Source organism: Carcharhinus amblyrhynchos, chromosome 5, assembly GCF_965287045.1.
Source record: "Carcharhinus amblyrhynchos chromosome 5, sCarAmb.v2.hapA, whole genome shotgun sequence".
NCBI classification, from domain to species: domain Eukaryota; kingdom Metazoa; phylum Chordata; class Chondrichthyes; order Carcharhiniformes; family Carcharhinidae; genus Carcharhinus; species Carcharhinus amblyrhynchos.
The window spans coordinates 102646127-102672540 of record NC_137328.1 but is presented as its reverse complement, the minus strand read 5'-3'; the positions used below and the strand labels follow the sequence as shown (position 1 = coordinate 102672540).

Below are 26414 nucleotides of genomic sequence, written 5' to 3'. Positions count from 1 at the left end.
TACAGGAGTTTGGATGTCTTGTTAAAGTTGCACAATACATTGGTAAGGTCACACTTGGAATACTGTGTGCAATTCTGGTCACCCTCTTATAGAAAGGATATTATTAAATAGAAAGAGTGCAGAGAAGATTTACCAGGATGCTACTGCGATTTGATAGATTGAGTTATAAGGAGAGGCTGAATAGACTGGGACTTTTTTGTCTGGAATGTAGAAGGTTGAGGGGTGACCTTATAGACGTCTATAAAATAATGAGGGGCATAGACAAGGTAGATAGTCAATACCTTTTCCCAAAGGTAGGGGAGTCTAAAACTAGAGGGCATAGGTTTAAGGTGAGAGGGGAGAGATACAAAAGTGTCCAGAGGGGCAGTTTTTTCACACAGAGGATGCAACAAGCTGCCAGAGGTAGTAGTAGAAGCGGGTACACTTTTATCTTTTTAAAAGCATTTAAATAGTTACATGGGTACGATCGGTATAGAGGGATATGGGCCAAATGCAGGCAATTGGGATTAGTTTAGGTGTTTTTAAAAAAAAAAGGGCAGCATGGACAAGTTGGGCCAAAGGGCCTGTTTCCATGCTGTAAACCTCTATGACTCTATGAGCACGCGAAGTCAACACAGCAGCATCTACCTGTCTGGCAATGGCAGGGAACCAGTTTGGGAACTAATTGGGGCAACATGCTGCTGCCAAAACCTCAGTTTCCCATTCCACAATGATAGCCTGACAGCTTTGGTTCCTCTTTCTTTTTTTTATATTTGTGCCCCCACTGGTCCCCTATCGGATTAGCAGTGCCCATCTTTACTGATGGGGATGCTGACTGTCCACAGCTTTGGCTCCTCTAAGCCTCCCAACTCAGGAACCATCCTCTCTCCTAACATTAAACAGCAAATGCAGAGGCGGCCAATTAGCATCAATCACGATGCTGTGAGGCTAACTAACACTGTCAGGGTGTGGATCCAGTTTTGATCCAGATGGCAGAATAAATTCTGAGAGGGTAAGATTCTGCTTCACATTTCGTTGGGGAGGCTGATAGGAGAAGAACCTTGAGATTTTGTTTCCCTTCTTTGTCTATAAATGGCAAATTAAATTCGATATTTTGAAATGTGAGGTGGTTTGATTTAGTAGGAGCAATAGCAGGGTCACCCATTCATTGGAAGTTAATCTAAATGGGTAATGTGGGAAAATGATCTGAGAATGTAGATACTTAATTCACTAACAAGCTAGGGGTGGCATAGTGGCACACTGGTTAGCATTGCTGCCTCACAGCTCCAGGGACCGAGGTTCAATTCCCAGCTTGGGTTGCTGTCTGTGTGGAGTTTGCACGTTCTCCCTGTGTCTGCATGGGTTTCCTCCGAGTGCTCCGGTTTCCTCCCACGGTCCAAAGATGTGCAGGTTAGGTTGATTGCTAAATTGCACCTTAGTGTGTCCCTGGATGCATAGGTTAGAGGGATTAGCAGGGTAAATGTGTGGGATGACAGGGATAGGGCCTGGTGGGATTGTTGTCGGTGCAGACACAATGGGCTGAATGACCTCCTTCAGCACTATAGTGATTCAGTGATGATTTCTATGAACTGTAACAATGTAATGATAATGTGATTAAAGAGTGCAAATTGTTCACTTGTATTCAAATCTGAAAAGCAAAAATGGAATAATATTACTTCTATATAGAACCCTGGGTAGACCAAATTTGAATACTATGCACAGTCTGGTCTCTATACTGCATGAGAAATAATGAAGCTTAAGAGAAGATTTAGAGAAGACCTATAAGAATGCCACAAGTATGGAAAACGTCACTATCAGGAAATATTGACCAGGTTGTAACTCTTTATTTTTGAACATAGGGAGACCTGGTGGAGGTCTTCAAAATTATAAAGAAGTTTTGATATGGTGGATGTAGGCATGCAGGTTCCATCAATAACATAGGATAACCAAAACTGGATCAAATAAAGAATTTAGTTTTCTTTACACAGGGGGTGAAAATATGGAGCTCGTCACCACAAGGAATGGTTAAAGCTTAAAAGATATTGCAACTTTTAAGAGGAAGTTTGACGCACAAATGAGGTTGAAGGGAATTGAGTTTTAGTCAAAGGAGGCTCATGTGGAGCATAAATACTGGCACACAGCCATGTTGTAGATTATATGCAATTATTTCAACAGTTCTCCAACAGTGTGAAGCTTGAGAACAAAATGTTATTTCTAAAGGTTTTTTTTCCTTATTCTCAGCATTTAACCTAGATACTGGCAATTGAGAAGTACATCAAATCATCTTTATGCTAGTGAGAGTACTTCTGTTGTTGGATGTAAAGAAGGCATGTGACTATTGTGAGCAAAACAAAGGAAGTTTTCAGGGCTTTTATTTGTATTGCTAAACATTAGAAATAAGGTCTAGTTTTAAATAGGCTTAATTTAATGTTATTGTGCCTGGAAGGGTAAAACCTATAATTAGATTCATGCTGGACAAAGGTGTTTACATGTGTGGGGTTTGGCTAAGTTCCAACTGTGTTTGTATTGTGATTGGAGAGGGCTACAGCATGAAAAGGGGTGTTGCTTAGCAACCAAGGCCTTGTGAGGTAGAGAAGCTTTTATGTTTTAGTTTAGCTAAATTGATGGCAGTTAGAGATAGGTAGTGAAAGAGAAGGCAGCTTTTACAGCTCTGCTAGAAGCAGTTGGTTTTAGAAAACTAAAGAGGGAACATCTCTCTCAGCCTCGCTGGAAGAAAAGCCATACTATGGAGTAATGGTTAAGAAGACAGATGCTGAAAATCTAAATTTCTGCTGTTTAAGGAAACTAAAGAAATGAAGAGAAATTTCAAAAAAGTCTGGAGTTAACGAAAGAGAGAAAACGGAACCAGAACAAATTACTGTTCAGTAAACTCTCAGAGTTGAAAAGGTATTTGATATGAGATAACAAACATATCTGCAGTGGTGTTAAGGTTTGTGAGAAATTACTACAGTTTGGGAGACATTATTTGAAACCAGCGGCTAAACCTCGGAGTTTGTGTAAAAGCCGTTAGGACAAAAGAAACCTGAAAGAAGAGGTGTGAAACCTTAATAGAAGCAGCAGAGGGAAAACAGTTTAAAAGAAGATTTGAAAGTGTAGTTTTCGAAAGTGCAATTTAAAATCACTCATATAGAAGCCAGAGTTCAGTGAGACAAGGTGGCTCACATTATAAGAATCATATAAAGTTTTACGTTTGTTTATTAGTGTCACAAGTAGGCTTACATCCACAATGCAATGAAGTTACTGTGAAAATCCCCTAATTGCTATACTCCAGTACCTATTCAGGTACACTGAAGGAGAATTTAGCATGGTCAATGCACCTAACCAGCACATCTTTTGGACTGTGAGAGGAAACCGAAGCACCTGGAGGAAACCCGCGCAGACACGGGGAGAACATGCAGACTTCTCACAGACAGTTGGAGGGGTATTTTAAAGTGAAATCCACAGACATTCATTTGGGTTCAGAGAGGACCACACCATAACACTATTTGTAAAATATATTGACCAGGAGTGGTAGAGGACTGGAGGGCAGAGAGCAGTATTGACTGCCAAGAAGATTATTGAGTAAAAACAGCATTATTTATATATGTCTCACTGTTGGTTACAAATGCCTGAATTAAAACCCCAGTTATTTGTTCAACAATTAATTTACTTTATTTGGTTAATTTTGACAGAAATACAATGCGGACTATGAATTAACAGCGAAAGAGGGAGCGGACACTCTAGCATTTATTGCACTGATTGAAGAGAAGCTACGTCCAGCACTGGTAAATAATTCAAGCAGTGTATCCTGACTGGCATTCTTCAATTTGTATCTCTGTAAAGTTTATGATTCCTGATTTGGAGTCCTGTTAAAATTTCAACTTTTATTTCTCCCATCTATTAGATGCTCTCTAATAAATCTGCACCTTCAGTTGGAGACCTCTCCGAGGTCAAACATTTGTGATGCGCCTGCCATTCACAACACTTTTTTTACCCATTTTTTCACAAAGTGGATTTGGGGGAAAAAAGGCCACTTCTAATATTGGAAATATAAAGTGCCTACATATTCACAGATTTATATTTACAACTTGGCCCAAGTCATTCGAGTTTGCACCGACTTCGTGTAGGAACATCTGACCCAGCCCTCTCCCTGCCTTACCTCCATGACCCCACGTGTTTACCATAGCTAATCCTGCTAACCTACGCATTTTGGACACTAAGGGGCAATTTAGCATGGCCAGTCCACCTAACCTGCACATCTTTGGGCTGTGGGAGGAAACTAGAGCATCCAGAGGAAATCCACATAGGCGCGGAGCATGTGAAAACTCCACACAGATAGTCACCCAAGGCCAGAGTTGAACCTGGGTCCCAGGCGCTGTGAGGCAGCAGTACTAACCACTATGCCACTGTGCTGCCCACTTAAATAATAATTATTTAAAAAAAATTTTCTGACTTCTCCACTAATTAATTTATTTAAGGATTTTTTGAATGATCATTGATTGTAAAATGAAGTGTTTTCTTCATGCACTTAGTCTTTTTCCTAGAATTGAGGAATCGAGAAGTAGAGGGCATAGGTTTAAGTTAAGAGGAGAAAGAATTAATGGGAACCTGAGGAGAAATTCTTTTACACAGAGAGTGGTACAAATGTGGAATGAACGGCTGGAGGGGGTGGTTGAGGCAGGGACATTGACAACATTTCAAAGACATTTGGACAGATACGTGGATAGGAAAGGTTTAGAGGGATATGGGCCAAATGCAGGCAAATGGGGTTAGCTTAGATGGGCTTTTTGGTTGTCATGGAACAGTTTGGGCTGAAGGGTCTGTCTCCGTGCCGTAATTGTATGATTCTATGATACTATGAATAGGGCAACATTAAGTAGGTCAAGAGTAACATTAATATTTCAGCCTGATGACACTTGGGATAAGTTGATTTATGCTTTAAGATAGTTTGTGGAGAATCAATGCGCTGTGCAATCTAGAATTTTCATGGGGCCACCAGTTTATCATACACGTTTGATTTTAAATGTTTTATATGTGAAGTTGCAAATAAGTGATATTAATGACACCTTTGTACAGCTGCACACTTTCTGGGTTGATATTGAGAATTACTGCAATCTGACCCGACCGTGGTTTGCTTCAAGAATCCCCTTCCCATTGAACCTCTACTTACCAGGGCAGATGTCAAGGTCTGCAATGAATCAGATTGTTGTAACCAAAGGAGAACCACCTTTCTACAATCTTAAGGAGGTGGAAGCACAGGTAAGGGAGCTTTCTAATCACTGATCAATAGTGGGAGGGTTCTGATCGTTGATTTTTTTAAAGGGAAAAACATATCATAGAATCCTACAGCAGAAGAAGGCCATTCAGCCCATCGAGCTTGCACCAACCACAATCCCGCCAGACTCTATCCATCTAACCCCATGTATTTACCCTGCTAATCCCCCTAATACTGAGGGGTACAGGTTTAGCTTGACCATTCCACCTATCTTGCACATCTTTGGACTGTGGGAGGAAACTGGAGCACCCGGAGGAAACCCACTCAGACACAAGGAGAAAGTGCAAACTCAACACAGACCGTGACCCAAGCCGGGAATCGAACCTGGGCCCCTGGCACTGTGAGGTAACAGTGCCATCATGCTGCTCTTTATATAAAACAAATTAATATAACAAGTTAAACGCGTCAATTCATTTCAATGTAATCTCTATTGGAAGGCTTTTTTTCACATTTTCCCTTCCCAAGCTTTTACTATTGAAATTTACTATTGAAATTGACAGTGGTAATGCTCAGTGAACATGTACACTTACTTCATTATTAGTTATGAGTTTCAATCGTCTGTACACCAATGTCATTTTTCACCACAACTTAATCAACTTAAACCATGTAAAGCATGTAAAACCAACTGTAGAGCTAACAACACCCTTGTTCTCTCTAAGTGAGCTATGGAACAACTTGCATCCTAATTAAAATACGGTTTGTGAATAATTGATTTCATGGGCTGAATCTTATGGGGGGGTGGGGGGTGCGGTGGGAGGCAGGGAGGGAAGGTGGGGACAGATCACTCTCGTCTCCATGGAAGGAAGTTCACCCAGTAGCCAAGATAAACCCGCCTGGCAACCATAACAAGCTTTTGGCTGGCAGCTGTGGTTGTCTTAGCAATGATGTGGAGGTGCCAGCGTTGGACTGGGGTAAACATAGTAAGAAGTCTCACAACACCAGGTTAGAGTCCAACAGGTTTATTTGGTAGTAAACCCACAAGCTTTCGGAAACGGTGTTCCTTCGTCAGGTGTGTGGAAGGTTACGATCAGAGAAGGGCATATAAAGGCACACACAGTTTACAGAATACTGATTAGAATGCGAGTCTTTACAGCTAACCTGCTACTCAATCACTAATCACCAAGTGATTGAATAGCACCTCGACAATCACCAGGCAAGACTGTTCCCTTCCTGTTGGTGAACACTTCAGCGGTCACGGGCATTCGGTCTCTGATCTTCGGGTAAGCATTCTCCAAGGCGGCCTTCACGACACACAGTGGAGCAGAGTTGCTGAACAGAGACTGATAGCTAAGTTCCGCATGCATGAGGACGGCCTCAACCGGGATCTTGGGTTCACATCGCACTATCTGTAACCCCCATGACTTGCCTGAACTTGCAAAATCTCACTTACTGTCCTGTCTGGAGACAATACACATCTCTTTCACCTATGCCTAATACTATCTCCACTCACATTGTCTGCATCTTGAAGACTTGAATAGCAGGTTAGGTATAAAGAGTCACGTTCTAATCATTATTCTGTAAACTGTGTGTGACTTTATATGCCCTTCTCTGATCAGAACTTTCCACACACCTGACAAAGGAACAGCATTTCCGAAAGCTTGTGGGTTTACTATCAAATTAAGTCCAATCTTTTTGGATGGAGAGCGTTGGGCAGCTTAAGGAAGAGGGTGAGGGGGCCAGGTTTCAGAGGCCAGGCTTGCTCGAGTGAACAGGGAGATGGGGGTATGGGAAGTAAACTTTGGGGATTGGGGTTGCCCTCGGTCCTAACAGGGTGGTCACAAAAAGGATGTACCTACCTTTTCTGTCTTTCATAATTCATTATATAAGATGAGAACAGCAAACAATAAAAAATTGTAATAATTTATATGAAAAATATTCATTTGAAAAGTGACTTGGCCCTGAAAGGAGGAAGATCCCAGGACTATGCTGAATAAGTTCATAGTAAGAATACTACAAGTGGCATCAGTGTCTGGCATTGGAGCAGAGAATAAACTGACTCAATCAATTTTAATCACTGCCCATTGACTCCTGTGGGTAAAGTGTACATGTACGGAGCGGATTGGTTTGACTGTAGACCTCTTTGCACCTGAATACTCTTATCATTCTTCCTATCTACAGCTAAACGTAAAAATGTGACAGCATACAAATTATTCCAGGCATCAAGAAACTGCTGTTTCAGTTGATGTATGTTTAAGAATTGACTGTATAATTGGCTGAAATCTAGTGTGTTTCAAACAGATTTACAGAGATGCCAAGGAGTGTCTGAACCTTCTATCCTACAGATTGGGAGAATCAAATTTCTTCTTCGGGAAAATGTGAGTATTGATGGAGAAGATATTATGACTCATTGAACCTCTAATTATCCTCCTCCTTGATTGGTTTCCCAAAGTTCCCCCTAACTCTGTCCCTCAATTGAAAGGCAGTTGATCTTTTCATTATTCATCAGAGGGGATGGGGATGAAAATTGTTTCTGCTTTAAGAGATAACAAAAGATATGGATGTTGGGTGGTGCAGTGGTAATGTCACTGGACTAGCAATGCAGAGGCCCAAGGATGATGGAGTTTAATCTCAGTTAGGTAAACCTGGAATATAAAACAAATCTCAGTAATGGTGACCATGAAACCATCTCAGTTGTGAGTTCACTAATGCAAGGAGATCTGTCATCCTTACCTGGTCTGGTCTACATATGACCCCAGCCCCACAGCAATGTGGTTGACTCTTAAAGGACCCAACAAGCCTCTCAGTTCAAGAGCAAAAAGGGGACCGTCACTGACAGCGACACCACATCCCATGAAAGAATACATTCCAAAAAAACATATATTGCAGTCTTTGCAATATTTCAAAGACAAGTCAACTGCAGAATGACTGTGGATTGTTTTATTTGATTCATTTGTGCAACATGGGTGTCGCTGGCTGGCCAGCATTTATTGCCCATCTCTAGTCGCCTGAGGGCAGTTGAGAGTCAACCACATTGCTGTGGCTCTGGAGTCACATGTAGGTCAGACCAGGCAAGAGCGGCAGATTTCATTCCCTAAAGGACATCAGTGAACCAGATGGGTTTTTCTGACAATTGACAATGGTTTCATGGTCATCAATAGATTCTTAATTTCAGGTATTTTTTATTGAATTCAAATTCCATTATCTGCCATAGTGGGATTCGAATCTGGGTCTCCAGAACATTTGCTGAGTTTCTGGATTAATTTTCTAGCCATAATACCACTGGGCCATTGTCTTCCCTACATCTACTGTTCAAGGATTTTTAAAAATACATTTGAGTATGCTTTTGCATGGTGCCCTTCTGTAAACTAAAATACAAACGGAAAATGTCAGAAATAACCAGCAGCTCAGGCAATATCTCTGGAGAGAGAATCTAAATGAAGGGAAATGACCTTCCAAAGATAAACTGGTTATTTTCATCAGTTTTTTGGGATGTAAGAAGAAAATTGGGACATGCCAATGACAAAACTATTAGATTTCTGTATTTTATTTCATGCACTTTTGAACCAGCTAGAGTTGGCATGAAGGATATCTTTTTGCTCAATTTTCAAATGAAGGTGTTAAGATTAATCTGTGATCTGAATGTTTTATGTGGGAGCAAATCAAGCTATATTGTAACCGAGCCATGAACAGATCTTCCAAATGAGATAATGTGCTCAGCCTTGTTCTGTACATCAGTATGCACCATTGTGTCTTTACTGGTGGATGATTTCTTGCATCTGAGTTTTGATGCCTTTGGACAGTTTAAGTACTGGGAAATTTTTATTGGTTCTGGCAAATGATCTGACTCAGCGTGTGGACTGGGAATTCATGTCATCAGCATACATTGGGTGCGATCTTACCGGCCGTTCAAACCACGCTGCCACAGCAAGTGAGAATGGAGAATTTGGCACTCAACCAAATCTCTGACCACTGCAGCGGGCCCAGAAAATCCCGCCAGCGCGACTGGCAGGAAGATTCCGCCCAATATGTCTTCATATTTAGTTCAGAAGTTCTACTGCACGCAATGTCTTTTAAAAGGGCCTTTTCCCCTTCAAATATTGCATGGAATCAGCATTTTATTTTCTTCTCTGCATGGTCCAACTTGTAACTAAATCTAGCTCAGGAATTTTAGCTCAGTGTAGAATTGTAGGTGTAGCCAGCAAATGTGGTGGTCATGCCATAAATTTAAAGGTTAAAGTTTATTTATTAGTGTCACAAGTAGGCTTACGTTAACACTGCAATGAAGTTACTATGAAAATCCCCTAGTTGGATGGTATGTTGCCTCCCGGGCGCAAGTGTCCGTGACATCTCGGACCGTGTTTTCAGGATCTTTAAGGGGGAGGGGGATCAGTCGCAGGTCGTGGTGTGCATTGGTACCAACGACATAGGTAGGAAAAGGATTTAAAACAGGAAGTTAGGAAGCTAGGATGGAAGGTGAGAGCCAGGACAAAGCATGTTGTCATCTCTGGTTTGTTGCCAGTGGCACGTGCTAGTGAGTTGAGGAGCAGGGAGAGAGTGCAGATTAACATGTGGCTGCAGGGATGGTGTAGGAGAGGGGGTTTCATTTACATGGATAATTGGAGCACTTTCTGGGGAAGGTGGGACCTGTACAAACAGGACGGTTTGCACCTGAACCAGAGGGGAAGCAATATCGTGGGAGGGAAATTTGCTACGGCCCTTTGGAGGGGGTTTAAATTAATTTGTCAGGGGGATGTTGTTGAGGGTTGTGAAGTACTGAGGAAGGTATCAAGGTCGCAGGAGTGTTCAGGTAGACAGGATGGTGGGTTGAAGTGTATCTACTTCACTGCAAGGAGCATCAGGAATACGATAGGTGAACTTGGAGCGTGGATTGGTACTTGGGACTACGATGTTGTGGCCATTATGGAGACATGGTTAGAACAGGGACAGGAATGATTGTTGGCAGTTCTGGGGTGTGGAGTTTCAGTAAGAATAGGGAAGGCGGTAAAAGAGGTGGAGGAGTAGATAGTTTAACAGCTGCTGAAAGACATTTCGAGGGCGATCTGCCTACTGAGGTAACATGGGCTGAAGTTAAAAATAGGAAAGGATCGGTCACGTTGTTAGGAGTTTTCTATAGGCCCCCAAATAGTAATAGTATGGAGGAGAAAATGGCAAAGCAGATTATGGATAGGTGTGGAGGTCACAGGATAGTTATCATGGGTGACTTTAACTTTCCAAATATTGATTGGAGCCTTTGTAGGTCGAATAGTTTGGATGAGACACTTTTTGTACAGTGTGTGCAGGAGAGTTTCCTGACACAATCTGTGGATAAGCTGACAAGAAGTGGGGCCACATTGGACTTGGTACTGGGTAATGAACCGGCCAAGTGTTAGATTTGTTTGTGGAAGAGCACTTTGGAAATAGTGACCACAATTCGGTGTCCTTCATTATTGCAATGGAGAGGGATAGGGTCACATGGCAGGGCAAGGTTTATAATTGAGGCAGGGGTGATTAGGCAAGAATTAGGGAGCGTAAGATGGTAACAGAAACTGTCAGGTATGGGCACAAATGAAAAGTGGAGCTTTTTCAAGGAACAAATACTGTGTGCCCTTGATAGGTATGTCCCTGTCAGGCAGGGAGGAAATGGCCGAGTGAGGGAACCATGGTTCACAAAGGAGGTTGAATGTCTTGTCAAGAGGAAAAAGGAAGCGTATGTAAGGATGACAAAACAACGTTCAGTTGGGCTGCTTGAGGATTACAAGGTAGCAAGGAACGAGTTTAAAAAAAGGGCTTAGGAGAGCTAGGAAAGGGCATGAGAACTCCTCGGCGGGTCGGATAAAAAAAAACCCCAAGGCTTTTTACTCTTATGTGAGAAATAAGAGAATGACCAGGGTGAGGTTAGGGCCAGTCAAGGATAGTAGTGGGAACTTGTGCATGGGGCCAAAAGAGATGAGGCGTTGAATGAATACTTTTCTTCAGTGTTCACTAAGGAGAGGGGCCATGTTTTTGAGGATGAGAGTGTGATACAGGCTGATAGGATGGAGGAGGTAGATGTTCTGAGGGAAGATGTATTAGCAATTTTGAAAAACCTGAGGGTCAATAAATCCCCTGGGCCAGATGGGATACATCCCCGGATGCATTGGGAGGCAAGGGTTGATATTAGCTTTGATCTTTCGGAGCCTTTAGCTTTGACCTTTGGGTCCTCATTGTCCACTGAGATTGTGCCAGAGGACTGGAGAGTGGTGAATGTTGTTCCTCTCTTCAAGAAAGGAAATAGGAATGACCCTGGTAATTATAGGCCAGTTAGTCTTACTTCGGTGGTAGGTAAGTTAATGGAAAACGTCCTGAGAGATAGGATTTATGATCATTTGGAAAGGTGCAGTTTAATCCGGGATAGTCAGCATGGTTTCATGAGGGGTAAGTCCTGTCTCTCAAATTTGATTGAATTCTTTGAGGAGGTAACTAAGTGTGTGGACGAAGGTAGAGCAGTTGATGTCATACACATGGATTTCAGTAAGGCATTTGAAAAGGTTCCCCATGGTAGGCTCATGAAGAAGATAAGGATATGTGGGATAGAAGGAAATTTGGCCGATTGGATAAGTAACTGGCTGTCTCCTAGAAGAGAGAGGGTGGTGGTGGAAGGAAAATTTTCAGACTGGAGGCCAGTTACCAGCACTGTACCATAGGGGTCAGTGCTGGGTCCTCTGCTATTTGTGATTTGGAAGAGGAGGCTGAGGATGGGTTAGTAAATTTGCTGATGACAGCAAGATTAGTGGAGTAGTGGATGAGGTGGAGAACTCTTGTAGGCTACAAAGAGACATTGATAGGATGCAGAGCTGGGCAGAAAAGTGGCAGATGGAGTTTAACCCTGGTAAGTGTGAGGTGATTCATTTTGATAGGACAGACTTGAATGCAGATTATAGGGTCAACGGCAGGGTTCTGAGGAATGTGGAGGAACAGAGAGATCTTGGGGTTCATATCCACAGATCTCTGAAGGTTGCCACTCAAGTGGATAGAGCCATGAAGAAGGCTTATAGTGTGTTAGTGTTTATTAACAGGGGTTTTGAGTTTAAGATCAGTGGCATTATGCTACAACTATACCCGACCTTGGTGAGACCACATTTGGAATATTGTGTGTGGTTCTGGTCACCTCACTATAAGAAGGATGTGGAAGCATTGGAGAGAGTGCAGAGGAGATTTACCAAGATGCTGCCTGGTTTGGAGGGTAAGTCTTATGAGGAAAGGTTGAGGGAGCTGGGGCTTTTCTCTTTAGAGTGGAGGAGAATGAGAGGCGACTTAATAGAGGTTTATAAGATGATGAGGGGGATTAATAGAGTGGACGTGCAGAGACTATTTCCTCGGGTGGATGTAGCTGTTACTAGGGGGCATAACTATAAGGTTCATGGTGGGAGATATAGGACGGATGTCCGAGGTAGATTCTTTACTCAAAGAGTAGTTGGGGTGTGGAATGCACTGCCTGCTGTGATAGTGGAGTCGGACACTTCAGGAACTTTCAAGCGGTTATCAGATAGGCACATGGAGTCCACCAGAATGATAGGGAGTGGGATAGCTTGATCTTGGGTTGGGACATAGCTCGGCACAACATCGAGGGCTGAAGGGCCTGTACTGTGCTATGCTGTTCTATGTTCTAGTTGCCACACTCCAGCGCCTGTTTGGGTACCCAGAGGGAAAATTTAGCATGGCCAATACAGCTAACCAGCACATCTTTTGGACTGTGGGAGGAAACCCACACAGACACAGGGAGAACATGCAGACTCCACACAGACAGTGATCTGAACCGGGAATTGGATCCGGGTCACTAGCACTGTGAGGCAGCAGTGGTAACCACTGTGCCACTGCCTATTGGGTTGTATTGTGGTAATTGTTAATCCCAGGGTTAGATCCCTTTCATGATCCAGGTCTCAGATTATAAGGGACACTGTCTGTTTATGGAAAGTACCTTTTGCAATTAACACAAGAAACATTTGTAGGGGCATAAAGTGCAATCTGCAACAATTGGCAGCTATATAAATATCCCAGAACAAAACAGGCTATTTACAGATTAAATTAAGGTAACAGGGAGCAGCTACTTCACTGGAAAATGGGGACGGAGATTTAGAATTGGCTTTGCTTGATAGTAGTGGAAAACCAGCAGTTAATATTGAAAAAGGACATGGAGTGGGTGGGCACAAGGCTTAAGAAAAGAAGTGTTATTGTAAGGGGTTGGGATTGATGAAGAGAAATGTAATTGCAAGGCAAGGATGTGCACACAAATTAGTAGTGAGGAGACTGGTAACTGCTGCAAAATAATTAGTACATTTTGCATTGCAAATTTTCAGGAAGGAGATGATGTAGATTGAAGGATATTTGAATTATTAAGGTGGGCAGTGAAGTACAGCTGAAAGACTGGGTTCTTATCTGAAAAGTAAAGTGCTTCCTGCATTTTCAGGAGTACATCCCTGAATTACAATAAAGACACCATGAATCTTGCTGTTTTTAACCTCACAGCAACAATGCATAGGTTTAAATTGAAAATGTTTTCACCTGTTAGGGCGGCACGGTGACACAGTGGTTCACACTGATGCCTCACAACCCCAAAGACCTGGGTTCGATTCCAGCTTGGGTCACTGTGCGGAGTCTGCGTGTTCCCCCCGTTTCTGCCTGGGTTTCCTCCAGATGCTTTGGTTTCCTCCCACAGTCCAAAGATGTGCGGGTTAGGCGGATTGGCCATACTAACTTGTCCCTTAATGTCAGGGGGCAGCTCAGGATAAATGCATGGGTTTATGGGGATAGGGCTTGGGTAGGATTGTGGTTGGTGCAGACTTGGTGCAGTAAACGTACAGTGGCTTACGTACAATAGGTAAAAAATTGTCCAGAAATAACATTGCACTGTGAAAGGATGAAATAGAAATTCGTTAGGGAGAGGGAATTTGATAACAACTTGTTTTCGCCAAGCATACATTATTAAAGTTACGTATCTGTAGGATTTCACTAGAAATAGTTACAGATTCACTGTAAGTCTGTTTTTTTAATGGCATCATTTTGCACTGTATGATTCTATGATCATTAATCAATGACACAGGACAGATGGACTGTGGATAAAAGCCTGAGCAGTGACAACTTTTGTCAGAATTGGTATTGTTCTATAACTTGTGCCTTTGCTTTATACTTAGACCAACCAGTTTTGATGCCTTTGCGTTTGGATTCCTTGCCCCTCTCTGTAAAGCAGAGCTGCCGAATGCCCACCTCCAGAAGCACTTGCATCAGCTCCATAACCTGTGCCAATTCTGCGACAACATCCTGACTCAGTACTTCACACAAAACCCCTCAGGTGAGTCATTGGACCTTGTGGGTGGAACTCAGCCGTGCCGACTTATTCACCATCCACGCAGCATTTCAGTAAACGTATAGTGGCTTACGTACAATATGTAAAATAGTGCAGAAATAACATTGCACCAGGAATGGATGTAATCGTTAGGTGGGGGAGAGGGGATTCGGTAATGACTTGCTTTCGCCAAGCACACAGTTGTATTGAAGTTGTACATCTGTGGGATTTCACTAGAAATAGTTGCAGATGTCACAGTAAGCCAGCCTTTTCTTTTAGATGGCATCATTTTTGACTTTGAATAAAGCATCAGGCAAAACTGTGAGAGCTGGGAATCCAGTGTAGGAAAATGTGAGGTCATTTGCTTTAGAAATAAGACACCATAAGTCAGAGAATTTTCTAAATGGTGAGAAGCCAGGAAATGCAAATGAGCAGAAAGAGCTTTAGGGACCTGCGCATAGAAATCACTAAAAGGTAGTGGACAGGCACTCAAAATAATGAAAACAGTCAATGAAATAATGTCCTTTCTCTTAATAGGGCTGGAATACGAATGGGTGAAAGCTATAAGGTTATGAGGGGTACGGACAGGGTGAGTAGGGAGCAACTGTTGCCCTTGGTTGAAGGGTCAATCACGAGGGGGCATAGTTATTGGGTAAGGGGCAGGAGATTCAGAGGAGATTTGAGAAAAAAAACTTCATCACTCTCAGCAGGGGGTTGGGAATCTGGAATGCACTGCCTGGGAAGGTAGTGGAGGCTGGAAACATAACAACCTTTAAAAAAAAATTTGGATGGACACTTGAAATATCACAACATTCAAGGAAATGAGACAAGTACAGGAAAATGGGATGGGCATGCCTTTATTGGTAGTTATTGTCAGTGCAGGTCAGATGAGCCGGAGGGCTCTTTCTGTGCTGTATGACTCTATGGCCAGAATGTTACCACCTCGCTCGCCCCGGAATTGGGGTAGTCAAGGCTTGCAGAGCGGAATTCTGTATTGGCCTCGGACGGGATACAAGCTTACATTAACACTGCAATGAAGTTACTGTGAAAATCCTCTAGTTTCCACATTCTGGCCCCTGTTCAGGTACACTGAGAGAGAACTTTAGCATGGCCAATGCATCTAACCGGCACATCTTTCGGACTCTTGAGAGGAAACTGGAGCACCTGGAGGAAACCCACGTAGACATGGGGAGAACATGCAGACAGCACACAGACAGTGACTCAAGTGGGAATCGAACCTGGGTCCATGGCACTGTGAGGCAGCAGTGCTCGGCACTGTGCCGCCCCTACCTGCCCATAATTTTCAAAAGGGAATTGGATAAGAACCTGAAGAAAGGGAATTTGTAGGACTACAGGAAAAAGGTTCGGGAGTGGGACTAGGGAAGTTAGGTTGCTCTTGCAGAAAGCTGGCATGAACATGAATAGTCTCCCATGCTTGCTCACTCTATCAGAAATGTAGCCTCCAGTCAACTGTGTACATCGGACTTTGTAAGCATTGTTGCTTTCCAAGTGCTCCAATCTCTGAGCTTGTAATAGTTCCATGCATACATATTCCTTTGCCTCACTGTTGCTGAAATACTCTTCTTCCTGCTATTCTGTTCTGTGTTTTTCCTCCTGCGGCCTCTTAGAAGATGTGGTGGATGCAAAGCTCCAGAAGCTGACGCAGCTTGTAAACAAGGAATCCAACCTGATTGAGAAGGTTGATACTTTAATTGCTTTTTCTATTGAACCTGTCTGTTCTATTGAAGTGCCTTGAATAATGCTTTTTCCTAGTCTAGTTAGCATAGTTGGCAGCATACATTAGATTATTTTTTTCCCTACCAGTCCATTGCATAATGCATTACAATTGGATCTTAATGTACTGCCTGGCAGCATGCTGAGTCATACAGACAAAGGGAGCTCCAGGTTAAGGGCGTTGACTGTATTAAAAGAATGCATGCCTCAATTGTCCTGTGTTCAGAGAAGGGTCAAGATTCCAGTTTCTGGTGACTGTCCAGTAACTGTCTGGCAGCCTAATGGGGAGCAGAACCCAACTTGGCAGTGATTCCCCAGCAGTTGAATATCCTGCTAACAATCACTGTGCAAACTCTCACGTGGCTGATGATTTAGGAAGCGGATGACGCCTGCAAAACTAGCAACAGACATGTCCATGGGAAGAGGGAAGAAAAATGGAAAAGGAAATTCCAACACGTATCTCAAAATATGTGCAAAGTTGATCCTTTCTCACGCTCTGCCTCTCATTGTGGAAAGAGGCGCTAAATCTGCTGATGAGAATAACTCACCATATTTTATGCATTCTAGATCAGGAGTGAGAGAAAATTTGGTGTATTTTTAACAGTAAAATTTCTGATCCTAGCTTTCAATTATACCAGTGTTAAATTTATGTTTTCAATTTTATTGTAAAAAAACCTTGAAGTAAAAGAATTATTGTCACAGTATGTAATACAACATATTTTAATTCTTACAAATAATTAGCTTTGAAATCTAATTGGCATTCGAACAATATAATGGTTCTATTGATCTGCAGCAGTACATGGTAGCGTGCCCTATTCCTATCTTCTTATACTCAAGCGTGACCTTATAAAGCATCAATACTGACAGTGTTTAGGAGCAAAATTTATTGCAATAGATAAAAGCGATGATGTTAACCTAAGAAATGTAAATTGCCTAAAATTAATTGTAAATTTATAAATTGATTCCACTAAAAAGCATGAAAGTACATCTATCAAATCTTCTGGTTTTTTTTCCTCCCCCTTGTAGATGGACGACAATCTTCGCAACAGCCCTCAACACAAACCACAAGGTGTGACCCCCTCCAAACTGATTCCCACGAGCAGTGAAGCCAGCTCGTCACAACACTGATTGTCTTGGCTGCTTTTATTGCCAAGATATTTTCAGCAAGCCTTTGAGTTAACCTTTGAGTTTAACGTGACCATGGATCCAAGGGTAGGGAAAGGACAGATGAGTAAAAAGTGCCATTTTGAGGTGAGGTGTCTGATGTGCTGCTCTGAATGTCTATCCAAGATGGAGGTCTGGAAGCTTCGTGTAAAACAGCAGAACTAGTCAGCTGTTGTTCCAGCAACCAGGGCTCAGAAAACAGTACCCTCTCAGACATCACATTTCAGACACACATTTGTGAATCTTCCCAACGAGCATTAGAGAGTTTAAAATGTTTCAAGCTCCAATAGATAATCAACTGCTGCTGGCGGTTCTACTTATTATAGGTGGAGGTAAAATGTGCCAGTTTTTGCCAGGTTGACCAGGTGGCTACCAATTCTGGAGGCAAATGTCATCTAGAAGAGGCAATATTTCCTACAACACAGGACTGTTTTAACCCTGCTGTCTACATTATACAGATACTGTCCAGATCTGGCCTGTGTGACGATGAGTGAGCAGCCACTCCTTAATAACTCTCAGTCATAGTTTGTTTGAACTGAAAAAGATGTACCTCAAGTAATGTTTCTAAAGGGCTGCAACTACTTGGTCTCAATCAATGCATTATTTACTCCATAGTTTTAGTGGAGACACCTTTAGTACAGAACGTGAAAGTATTGTAAATAATGTTAGTATATTATTTTCGTAAAATTCCATAGATGAGATTATAATGTAAGGGCATATCCGAATACATTTAAAACACTATAAAAGCAGCAAATGCTTTTGGAGAAAAGTGTACTCTTGAACTTTGTTCCATTACGTGAATGTATGTGACGGTTACTAACTAACCGAAGTGCATGAGAAAACAATCAATTGGCATCGGTTCATACCCTATCAAATTTAATTCAGATGCTGCAGTGATTTGAAGTCATAATACTTAGTGCAGTCAAAACTGAATCAGTTAACTTGGGTTACTGTGTCAAATTTAACCTCAATTTGTGTGATGGGAAGTGTCTCCAGGTTGGAACCTGAACAAATATTTTTAGCAGTCTGTTTATACCAAATCTTATTACCCCAATTCGGCACAGACTTGGACCGGAATTCTGCCACCTCACTCACCACAGAAACAGAGCGGGCGAGGGTCCGACACTGGGAATCTCTGTTGATCTCAGGTGGCAATTTCCGGGCTCACTTGAGCGAGGCCGCAAAATTCCGCCCTTGGTGGGCTGAAGGGCCTGTTCCTGTTCTGTACTGTTCTTTGCATTATTCAAAGGAAGTTGTAACTGTGTTTAAACGTGTGCATTTAAGCTGTAAATTGGTACATGAATAAGCAAAATGTCAGTCTGAATGGTATGCTTTAATTGCAGTTCTCGTGTGATAACGTTTTCACTGAAAAGGACATGATTGTGCCTTTAGTTATGTTTTTGTTAAACTCAGTTTTTGCCTTGACAAAATAGAGCTCTCTTTATTTTAGGAAAAGAATTGGTTCTGATGAAAGAAAGCACTCAAATCATTATGTTAACAAATGTCTTTGTGTATATAAATATGCTTTGAATGTTTTGTAGAGTTTGGGCGCGATCTTACCGGCTGTTCACGCTCCTGCTGTAGTGAGGTTGGAGAATTTGACAGGCTAATCAAATCTCCGTTCACTAGAGATTTGGAGCAGGATGGGAAAATCCCTCCAATATAACGGCCGTAAGATTCCGCTCTTTGTGTTTTATACTGTCCTGCGTTTAACAACCTCCGCAAGAATACTTTTAGTTACAAAATCAAAATCTGCAGTGTCGGCATCCTCTCACCAAGTGTACTGTGAAATGTTGCTAATAGCCATTTAAATGCAAGAACAATGGTTTTTAGTAGGCATTGCTATCCTTGACAAATTCAGTTTTTAAAGTGCTTGAGGATTGAGAATATTTGCACAAGGCTGTAAGTATGATTTTGAGTTAAATCTGGGCACCAAACCAGTTTCTATTAACCGTCTTATCTTCTTATGTTAAAAACAGAAGGTGTTGGAAATACTCAGCTTGCCTAGCGACATCTGTGGAGAGGGAAGCAGAGTTAATGTTTTGAGTCTGATATGACTTCTTCAGAACTGAATGAAGGTAGAATTGTGAGGGTTGTTATTCTGTTGAAAGGGTGAAGTGGGAGGAAGAACAGAAGTGCTAATGTCAGAATAATGAACAGCTCTGTCCAGAAGCAAGAGCATGAAAAACAAACTCCAGACTGACACATGGCAAACAAAGCAAAATCAAGATGGGGTTCAGAGCTCATGGTCTGAAACTGCTGGAACTCAATATTCAGCCCTGAAGATTATAAAAAGGCTACGATCGGAAGATGAGTTGCTGCTCCTCGAGCTTGCGCTGAGCTTCAAGGAAACACTGCAGCAGGCTAAGGACAGAAACAGGAGCATCAGAGCAAGGTGGCAAATTTAAACAGCAAACAGCTGGAGGAAGGGGTCATGTTTGCAGCTGAGGAGAGGCCCAGTCATGTTTCTGTGCTCGTCCTTCTGCAGTGTTCCAAATGAAGCTGAATGCCATTCCCAATCACTCTGGATAAATGCTTTGATTCTTTACTACATGACGTCTTTACCAATTAATCTCTCCTTTTTGTTCTTCCTCCCCTTTTCCTCCTTCCACTTTGAATGGCAAAAAAACCCCATCGATTTTCTGTCTTCAGTTCTGAAGAACGGTCATATTTGACTCAGAAAGTTAGCTGTTTCTCTCTCCACAGATGCTACCAACCTTGATGAATATTTCCAACACTTGAAGTTTTTATTCCAGATTTCCAGCATCCACAGCGTCTTTCCACAGCGTATTTAGTTTATACCTCAGTAACTGAATGTTCCACTTTCAGTTGATTAGTGTCTCTCAAATCTGTTAATGGTTTGTGTATGCGTGGTGTAACTTGAGCAGGTGGGAATACAGTCCTGTATTACAGAGCCAGAATGGGCTTTTCTTTTGTTTCTTGTGTGATAGTTAATACAGCTGATATTTCTATCGCTGCTTTAATCTTTAGGTACCTACATTTCTTATATAGTCAGGGTATTATTGCTGCGTACTGCACTAGTCAGGATATTACTGCTGCATACTGCACTTTATCATTTAGTTAAAGCATTTTTAGGGTGTTTGAACTTGGACTGACTTCCTGTAAAAGTTTATGTACTTTTTTTTTGCAGAGTGAGTTTTTCTCAATCAGGTAGTAGTACCAGATCAAGTGTAATGCAATTGCTGGTTTTTTCTTCAAAAACTTGAAAACCAAAAGTAGTCGTAAATACTGGAATTGCTTGCCGGAGTCTAAGGCCGGAATTTTACCGGTACACCCTCTCCGATTCCGGGGTCATGCGAGGCTCGGAGAACGGCAATCTCATTTGGCCTTGGGTGAGATCATACGAGTCTTGGGCAGCCATGCTGGTAACTTATCTATCCCTTTACAGACTCTTTGTGTCCTCCACACAGCTTGCTTTCCTACTTATCTTTGTATCAGCAGCAAATTCGGCTTCAATACAGTCCCACCCAGGCCTATTCCCGTAACCCCACATATTTACCCTGTTAATCCCCCTGATACGAGCGTCAATTTAGCATGGCCAATCAACCTAACCCGCACATCTTTGGACTCCCCACTCTCCCCGTATCTGCATGGGTTTCCTCCGGGTGCTCTGATTTCCTCCTACAATCCAAAAAACATGCTGGTTAGGTGCATTGGCCGTGCTAAATTCTCCCTCAGTGTACCTGAACAGGTGCTGGAGTGTGGCGACGAGGAGAGTTCCACAGTAACTTCACTGCACTGTTAATGTAAGCCTACTTATAACACTAACAAATAAACAAACTTTAGTATATCTTGAAAATAAATGAGACCTTAGCACTCTTTGGAGCTACTCTTGTTCAGCCAGGTATACACAAGTATTCAGGTATTGAGCTTTTGTTTATGTCTGCAGCAAGTCCAGCATTGAGTGGGTGGTAGTGGCCGCCACCTAAAACCACTGCTGTCCATGTGAGATTCTTATTATTTGTTTTGTAGTAATTTGATATAACTAAGGGACTTGCCTTTAAACCAACTTTCTATTCTCAGACCGAGATTTGTTTTCTGGTTTAATTGAGTCCAGGCCCCTGGATTGCCAGTCCAATAACAACCATACCTACCCTATGCACATTTTCTCTCCAGCAATGATCGAACTTCAGTCAGGATAATATGATGGGCGTCTTGTTACCTCAGTTAAACTTGTTTGTGTTCCCAACCTTGGATGTCCTTTGAAAAGTGGTGTGTTGTAAATCTCATAAGAGGCCATGTGTGTAAGACCTAGATAGCCAAAGTAGACTAGGTGCTTAAGTCCTTCAGATTCAGAGCAGGCAGTGGAATGTACAATAGCCAGGAGTTGGGAAATAAACCATCTTTTTTGAAAAATGTCATTTTGATGGAGAGCAGATGGTGAAATATTCAAAATCATTAGCTTTAATGTAACGATAATAAAAATTTAGACTGTCACGGCCTTCTAGCTGTGATTTGTTCTGAACTATGAGTAAAATGTCTTAGATTTGAGGCACTGTGGATTCATTAATGTCCTGAGAGAACCAGTTTGAATGCAGAGGGCAGGACAGTTTCATTTCTTCTCTCTTTGTTACTATGAATTATCAACAAGAGTTTTCGTTGTTCCATTGTTCATATCAGGGGATGTAAAGGAGATAATGATTGGCTTTGAATTAAGAATCTTGTGGGAAATAAGAAATTTCAGGGAAAATACTATGTGATAGAGTGATACAGCACTAGAGGAGCTTTCCAATTAGTCCCATAGCCCTGCTCTTTCTCCACAAATGAATGGTGACACTTGTGGTTGCCCAGGGAAAACTGGATGAGGCACTGCTTTGTAGAAGTGTGTTGTCATGTAGCAGAGAATGAAAGTGCTGGAAAATCTCAGCAGTTCTGACAGGAGTTCTGTGGAGAGAGAACAGAGCTAAGGTTTCCAATCTGTTAACCCTTTGTCAGAGCTTACGGGGGTTTCTACTGCCGTGTGCACCAACAGGATGCTCCTGTCCTGCAGCAGCGAACGGAGATTTGACTGAGTGCCAAATTCTCCATCCTCTCTGGTAGTGACGGCGGAGCGCGGCCAGCTGGAGAATTCCAGCCCTTGTGTTATCATACACATCTGGTGAAGTGAATTTGTATCCTTTTCGTGGTTAAAGGTGAAGTCAGTCGGAGTTTAGTTTCTCTTGGGTCTGCAAAAGCTTGGAAACCAGAACCCCAAATAAATTGTCTGGCTTTGTATTTTACAGTCACTCCAATTTCCAGGTCAGTAAGATATTTCACCTCACTATTTCTCTGTTTGTATTGCAAATACCCACTAATCCTGGTTTAAGTCAGAGCACATGGTACCCTACAAGAATAGCAATGTTATACCACGTCAAGAAGTGGGCCGCAAGTTCCTGGGGAGCCAGTGTGCCCTTGGAATGGCGAGAACCTGACTGAGTTACAATCCCGTTATACTTATGGATGGGATTAAGTGCCTGTGCCATTAATAGTGTCCACTGAGTGTCCTTCCTGCTGGGAGCTGGGAATCTTTGAGCAGAATTTGGAACTTGAGCTTTTAGAACCCCTTTAACAAACAAAAGTGGAGATTTTAGAATTGCTATGAGGAGATCAGGATTGTGGTCCTCATTTCTGACAGCACGCTGACCTGGAACACAAGTCCGTACAGGATATTTGGATGTGACATTCTCCCATTGTGCTGCCTCAAAAGATGTTGATATTCTTAGTGGTTCAGAAGGGTCCATTCCTACCCTTTGTTAGAACTTTGCCTGTAAAATAGTATGGAGCCAAGCCCTGTCCCAAGTCCTTCTCCACCTCTCTCTCCAAACTTGCATCCTTTAAGCTCCCTGTCTAGTGCAGCAATTTTGGGCCCATTAATATATTATTTTGCTGGCAAAGTGTCAGTGAGCAAACCTTTTTAAGATCATGTGGTGTAATTACACTGCATTCTTGAAATCAAAGATAGGCTTTCTTAGTTTTTCTTCACATTATAATGCCAAAGTCAGTTAGGGGTCTGATATTTTGACCCTAGGTAATATTTTTTGTGCCAAAGGAATATCATTCTGTGCAGTATCTGTCTATGTCTCAGAAAATAAGTTAACATTGTTACAGGCATGATTTTAAAAACCGCACACCCATTAGACATATTACAGGTAGAATACCTCAAAGCTGGCTACCTGAAAGCTCGTGGTGTCCAAAAATACAGACATTATTTTCCCCCACAGTCCACGTGGCCTCGTGAACCTTGGCCCCACCCAACCCCGCTCGGGAGAGTCTGGGGAGTTGTCTTATCAGATGTTTCTAAGTGGCTTAGCAAAATTTGATCCCACCCAACCCCAAGAGAAGAGGAATCATATTGTGTCCTCTATTGAGTTAAGGAATTTCGAATTTTTTTAAACTCTGTCATGGACTCAGTCCAGAGGTTGCTGGATTTGAGATACCCCAACTGTACCCAGAATTTGCAAATTAATCTGAACAGGGAGATATGCAAAAGTTAATGTTCGAACATTAACTTTTATGTGTATTAGAACAAATTCATTTGAATATTTTACAGCCTACCTCCACTAATCCAAGAAGTGATTTTTTTTTCACTAATGACTTTAAGTTGACCTTTTTCAGCTTGCAATTTTATTGTTTTCTTTCATGGGATGTGGGCATTGCTGGCTGGGCCAGCAGCTGTTGCCCATCCCTAATTGCCCTTGAACCGAGTGGCTTGCCAGACCATTTAGAATCAATCAAGTTGCAGTGGGTCTGGAGTCACATGTAGGCCAGACCAGGTAAAGAGAGCCGATTTCTATCCCTGAGGGACAGTAAGTTTCTTTATTAGTCGCAAGTAGGCTTACATTAACACTGCAATGAAGTTACTGTGAAAATCCCCTAGTTGCCACGCTCCAGCGCCTGTTTGGGTACACTGAGGGAGAATTTAGCATGGCCAATGTACCTAATCAGCACGTCCTTCAGAATGTGGGAGGAAACCAAAGCATCCAGAGAAAACCCATGTGGACACGGGGAGAATGTGCAAACTCCACACAGACAGTGACCCAAGCCAGGAATCGAACCTGGGTCCCTGGCGCTGTGAGGCAGCAGTGCCAACCACTGTACAACTGAGAGTTAAGAAGGTTAGGAACCTACTGAGGGTTCCCTGTCACCCTGCCACCGTGGGCTAAGAACCCATTGGTGAACCAGATGGGTTCTTAACCACACTGTATAATAGTTTTTTGTTACAGCGACGAGATTTTTTTGAATTAATAAGACCAGAATTGGAGTCCTCCAGCTGTTCACACCCCATTGCAACTGCCAGAGAGAATGGAGAATTTGGCACTCAGCTAAATCTCCGTCCACTGCAGCAGGACCGGAGAATCCCAAATGTGGACGAGTGTGGAGAATCCGATCCCAGATTTTATTAATTAAGTGAATTTAAATTTCACTAGTTGCCATGGTGGGATTTGAACCCATGGCCCCAGGGCATTAGCCTGGGCTTCTGGGTTACCAACCCACTGCGATTACCACAGTGCCACCAATTTCACCACTTGGCACATGTGTTCTTATCACAAAGACCACCCTTTCTTATCCTTTTATTTAATGCAATTGTGTATTGCTTTAAAAAAAATTGTCAATTAATGATCTGTAACCATTGAGTTTCTAATATATCACTTTCTTTTTAAGTTGTCATTTGCTTTTTCAGTAATCATCTATGACTCATTGGGTGGAATTTTGCCTTTTTTATGCAGAGTGTGAGCAAGGTGACATTGAAGCCTCAAGCCCCAATAGAAGCCTTCTCCATTGTATTGTTTGGAACGTAAAGGGTAGATCCCACAACATACCTCACCCCACCAACAACTCCGTTTTAAAAAAAATGGGGGTGCAATTTTTAAAAGGCACCCCGGTTCATAAAAGTTAGAATGGTGATTCCCCTGCATCATCCCATGCAACAAACGCAACCCCCAGTGCTCTCTGGGCATGACCCTCTCTCCCTTGAGTAATACACTCACCTGCGCTCCTCCAGCACCTGCCCGCCAGGTGCACACTATGGGAGACCAGTTGTAATTCACACTAGCGTATCCTCTGAATTGATAATCGAAGGGGAGGGGGATTGAGATGATCAAGTGCAGAGGCCTGATAATTAGATTCAAATTTATTATAATAGGGTCCCTGACATTCGAAATCGGGATTCCTGTTACACCACTGGCAAGGAGTAGGGATAATCGCGGTGAGACTTTGCACCGATGTAAATTTCGTCTCCCGTCACCAAACCTTCCCGAACAGAACGGGATTGGAAAATCCCACCAATTGACTATTCACCAGTCCATTGTCAGGATGGTCAGTAACAAAAGATACAGATTGAAAGTATCTGACAAGCACCAGTGGAGACCTGAATGTTTCATTTTTAATGCAGCAATTTGCTTTGATTCAGAATGTAGTTCTTGAAAGGGGAGTAGAAATAGTTTGATAACTTTCAATTGGAATAGGATAAATTACTTCTGAATGAAAATCTTTGTAGGGCTAGAGGAAAGAGCAGGGCTATAGGACTAATAGGGTAGCTCTTTCAAAGAGCTAGCATAGGCATAATGAGTTGAATGGCCAATTTCTGTACTGTATCATTCTATGATGATTGTACTGTGTTAAAGACCATGGACTGATTTAGGAAAATGTGTTTGCAACTTTGGAATGTAAACTGTTTTTTTGAAGGTTGCACACCTTTTGTTGTATTTTTCTAAGCCTCTGCAGCTATTGCAATATTGAATGTACAAAGAAGTCACAACCAAATAAAGATTATGAAAGGTCTGTTTTTTGTGTAATATATCACAGACAATGCTTGTTCTTATTGCTACACTTCTGACATTTGTTCATTGGTCCAGGCCTTAAAATGCCCAACAGAGAACTCAGACTGAGTCCAGGTAAAAACCGAAAGTAGACCGTTGCTTGAAGGGCATTAAAATAAACTTTCACCTACCACCTTCAACAAACATTGTCCCCACTGGAGGTTAGTGGGGTCAGCAAAGC

General features: G+C 42.3%; 1 protein-coding gene across 2 annotated transcripts in view; it reads left to right on the top strand.

Moving 5' to 3' along the window:
* The window catches only part of mtx3 (metaxin 3), a 33793-nt gene extending 7592 nt beyond the window's left edge, over positions 1-26201 (top strand). Inside the window, exons 4-9 of one of the 2 annotated variants that reach the window (XM_080189349.1) lie at positions 3672-3764; positions 5056-5238; positions 7493-7569; positions 14365-14522; positions 16145-16215; positions 17277-26201. In XM_080189349.1, coding sequence (XP_080045475.1) covers positions 3672-3764; positions 5056-5238; positions 7493-7569; positions 14365-14522; positions 16145-16215; positions 17277-17378 — 684 coding nt within the window. In that variant the 3' untranslated portion in view covers positions 17379-26201. The remainder of the gene's footprint in view (positions 1-3671; positions 3765-5055; positions 5239-7492; positions 7570-14364; positions 14523-16144; positions 16216-17276) is intronic. The other variant, XM_080189350.1, reaches the window with a different exon arrangement.
* The last annotated feature ends 213 nt before the right edge of the window (positions 26202-26414 follow it).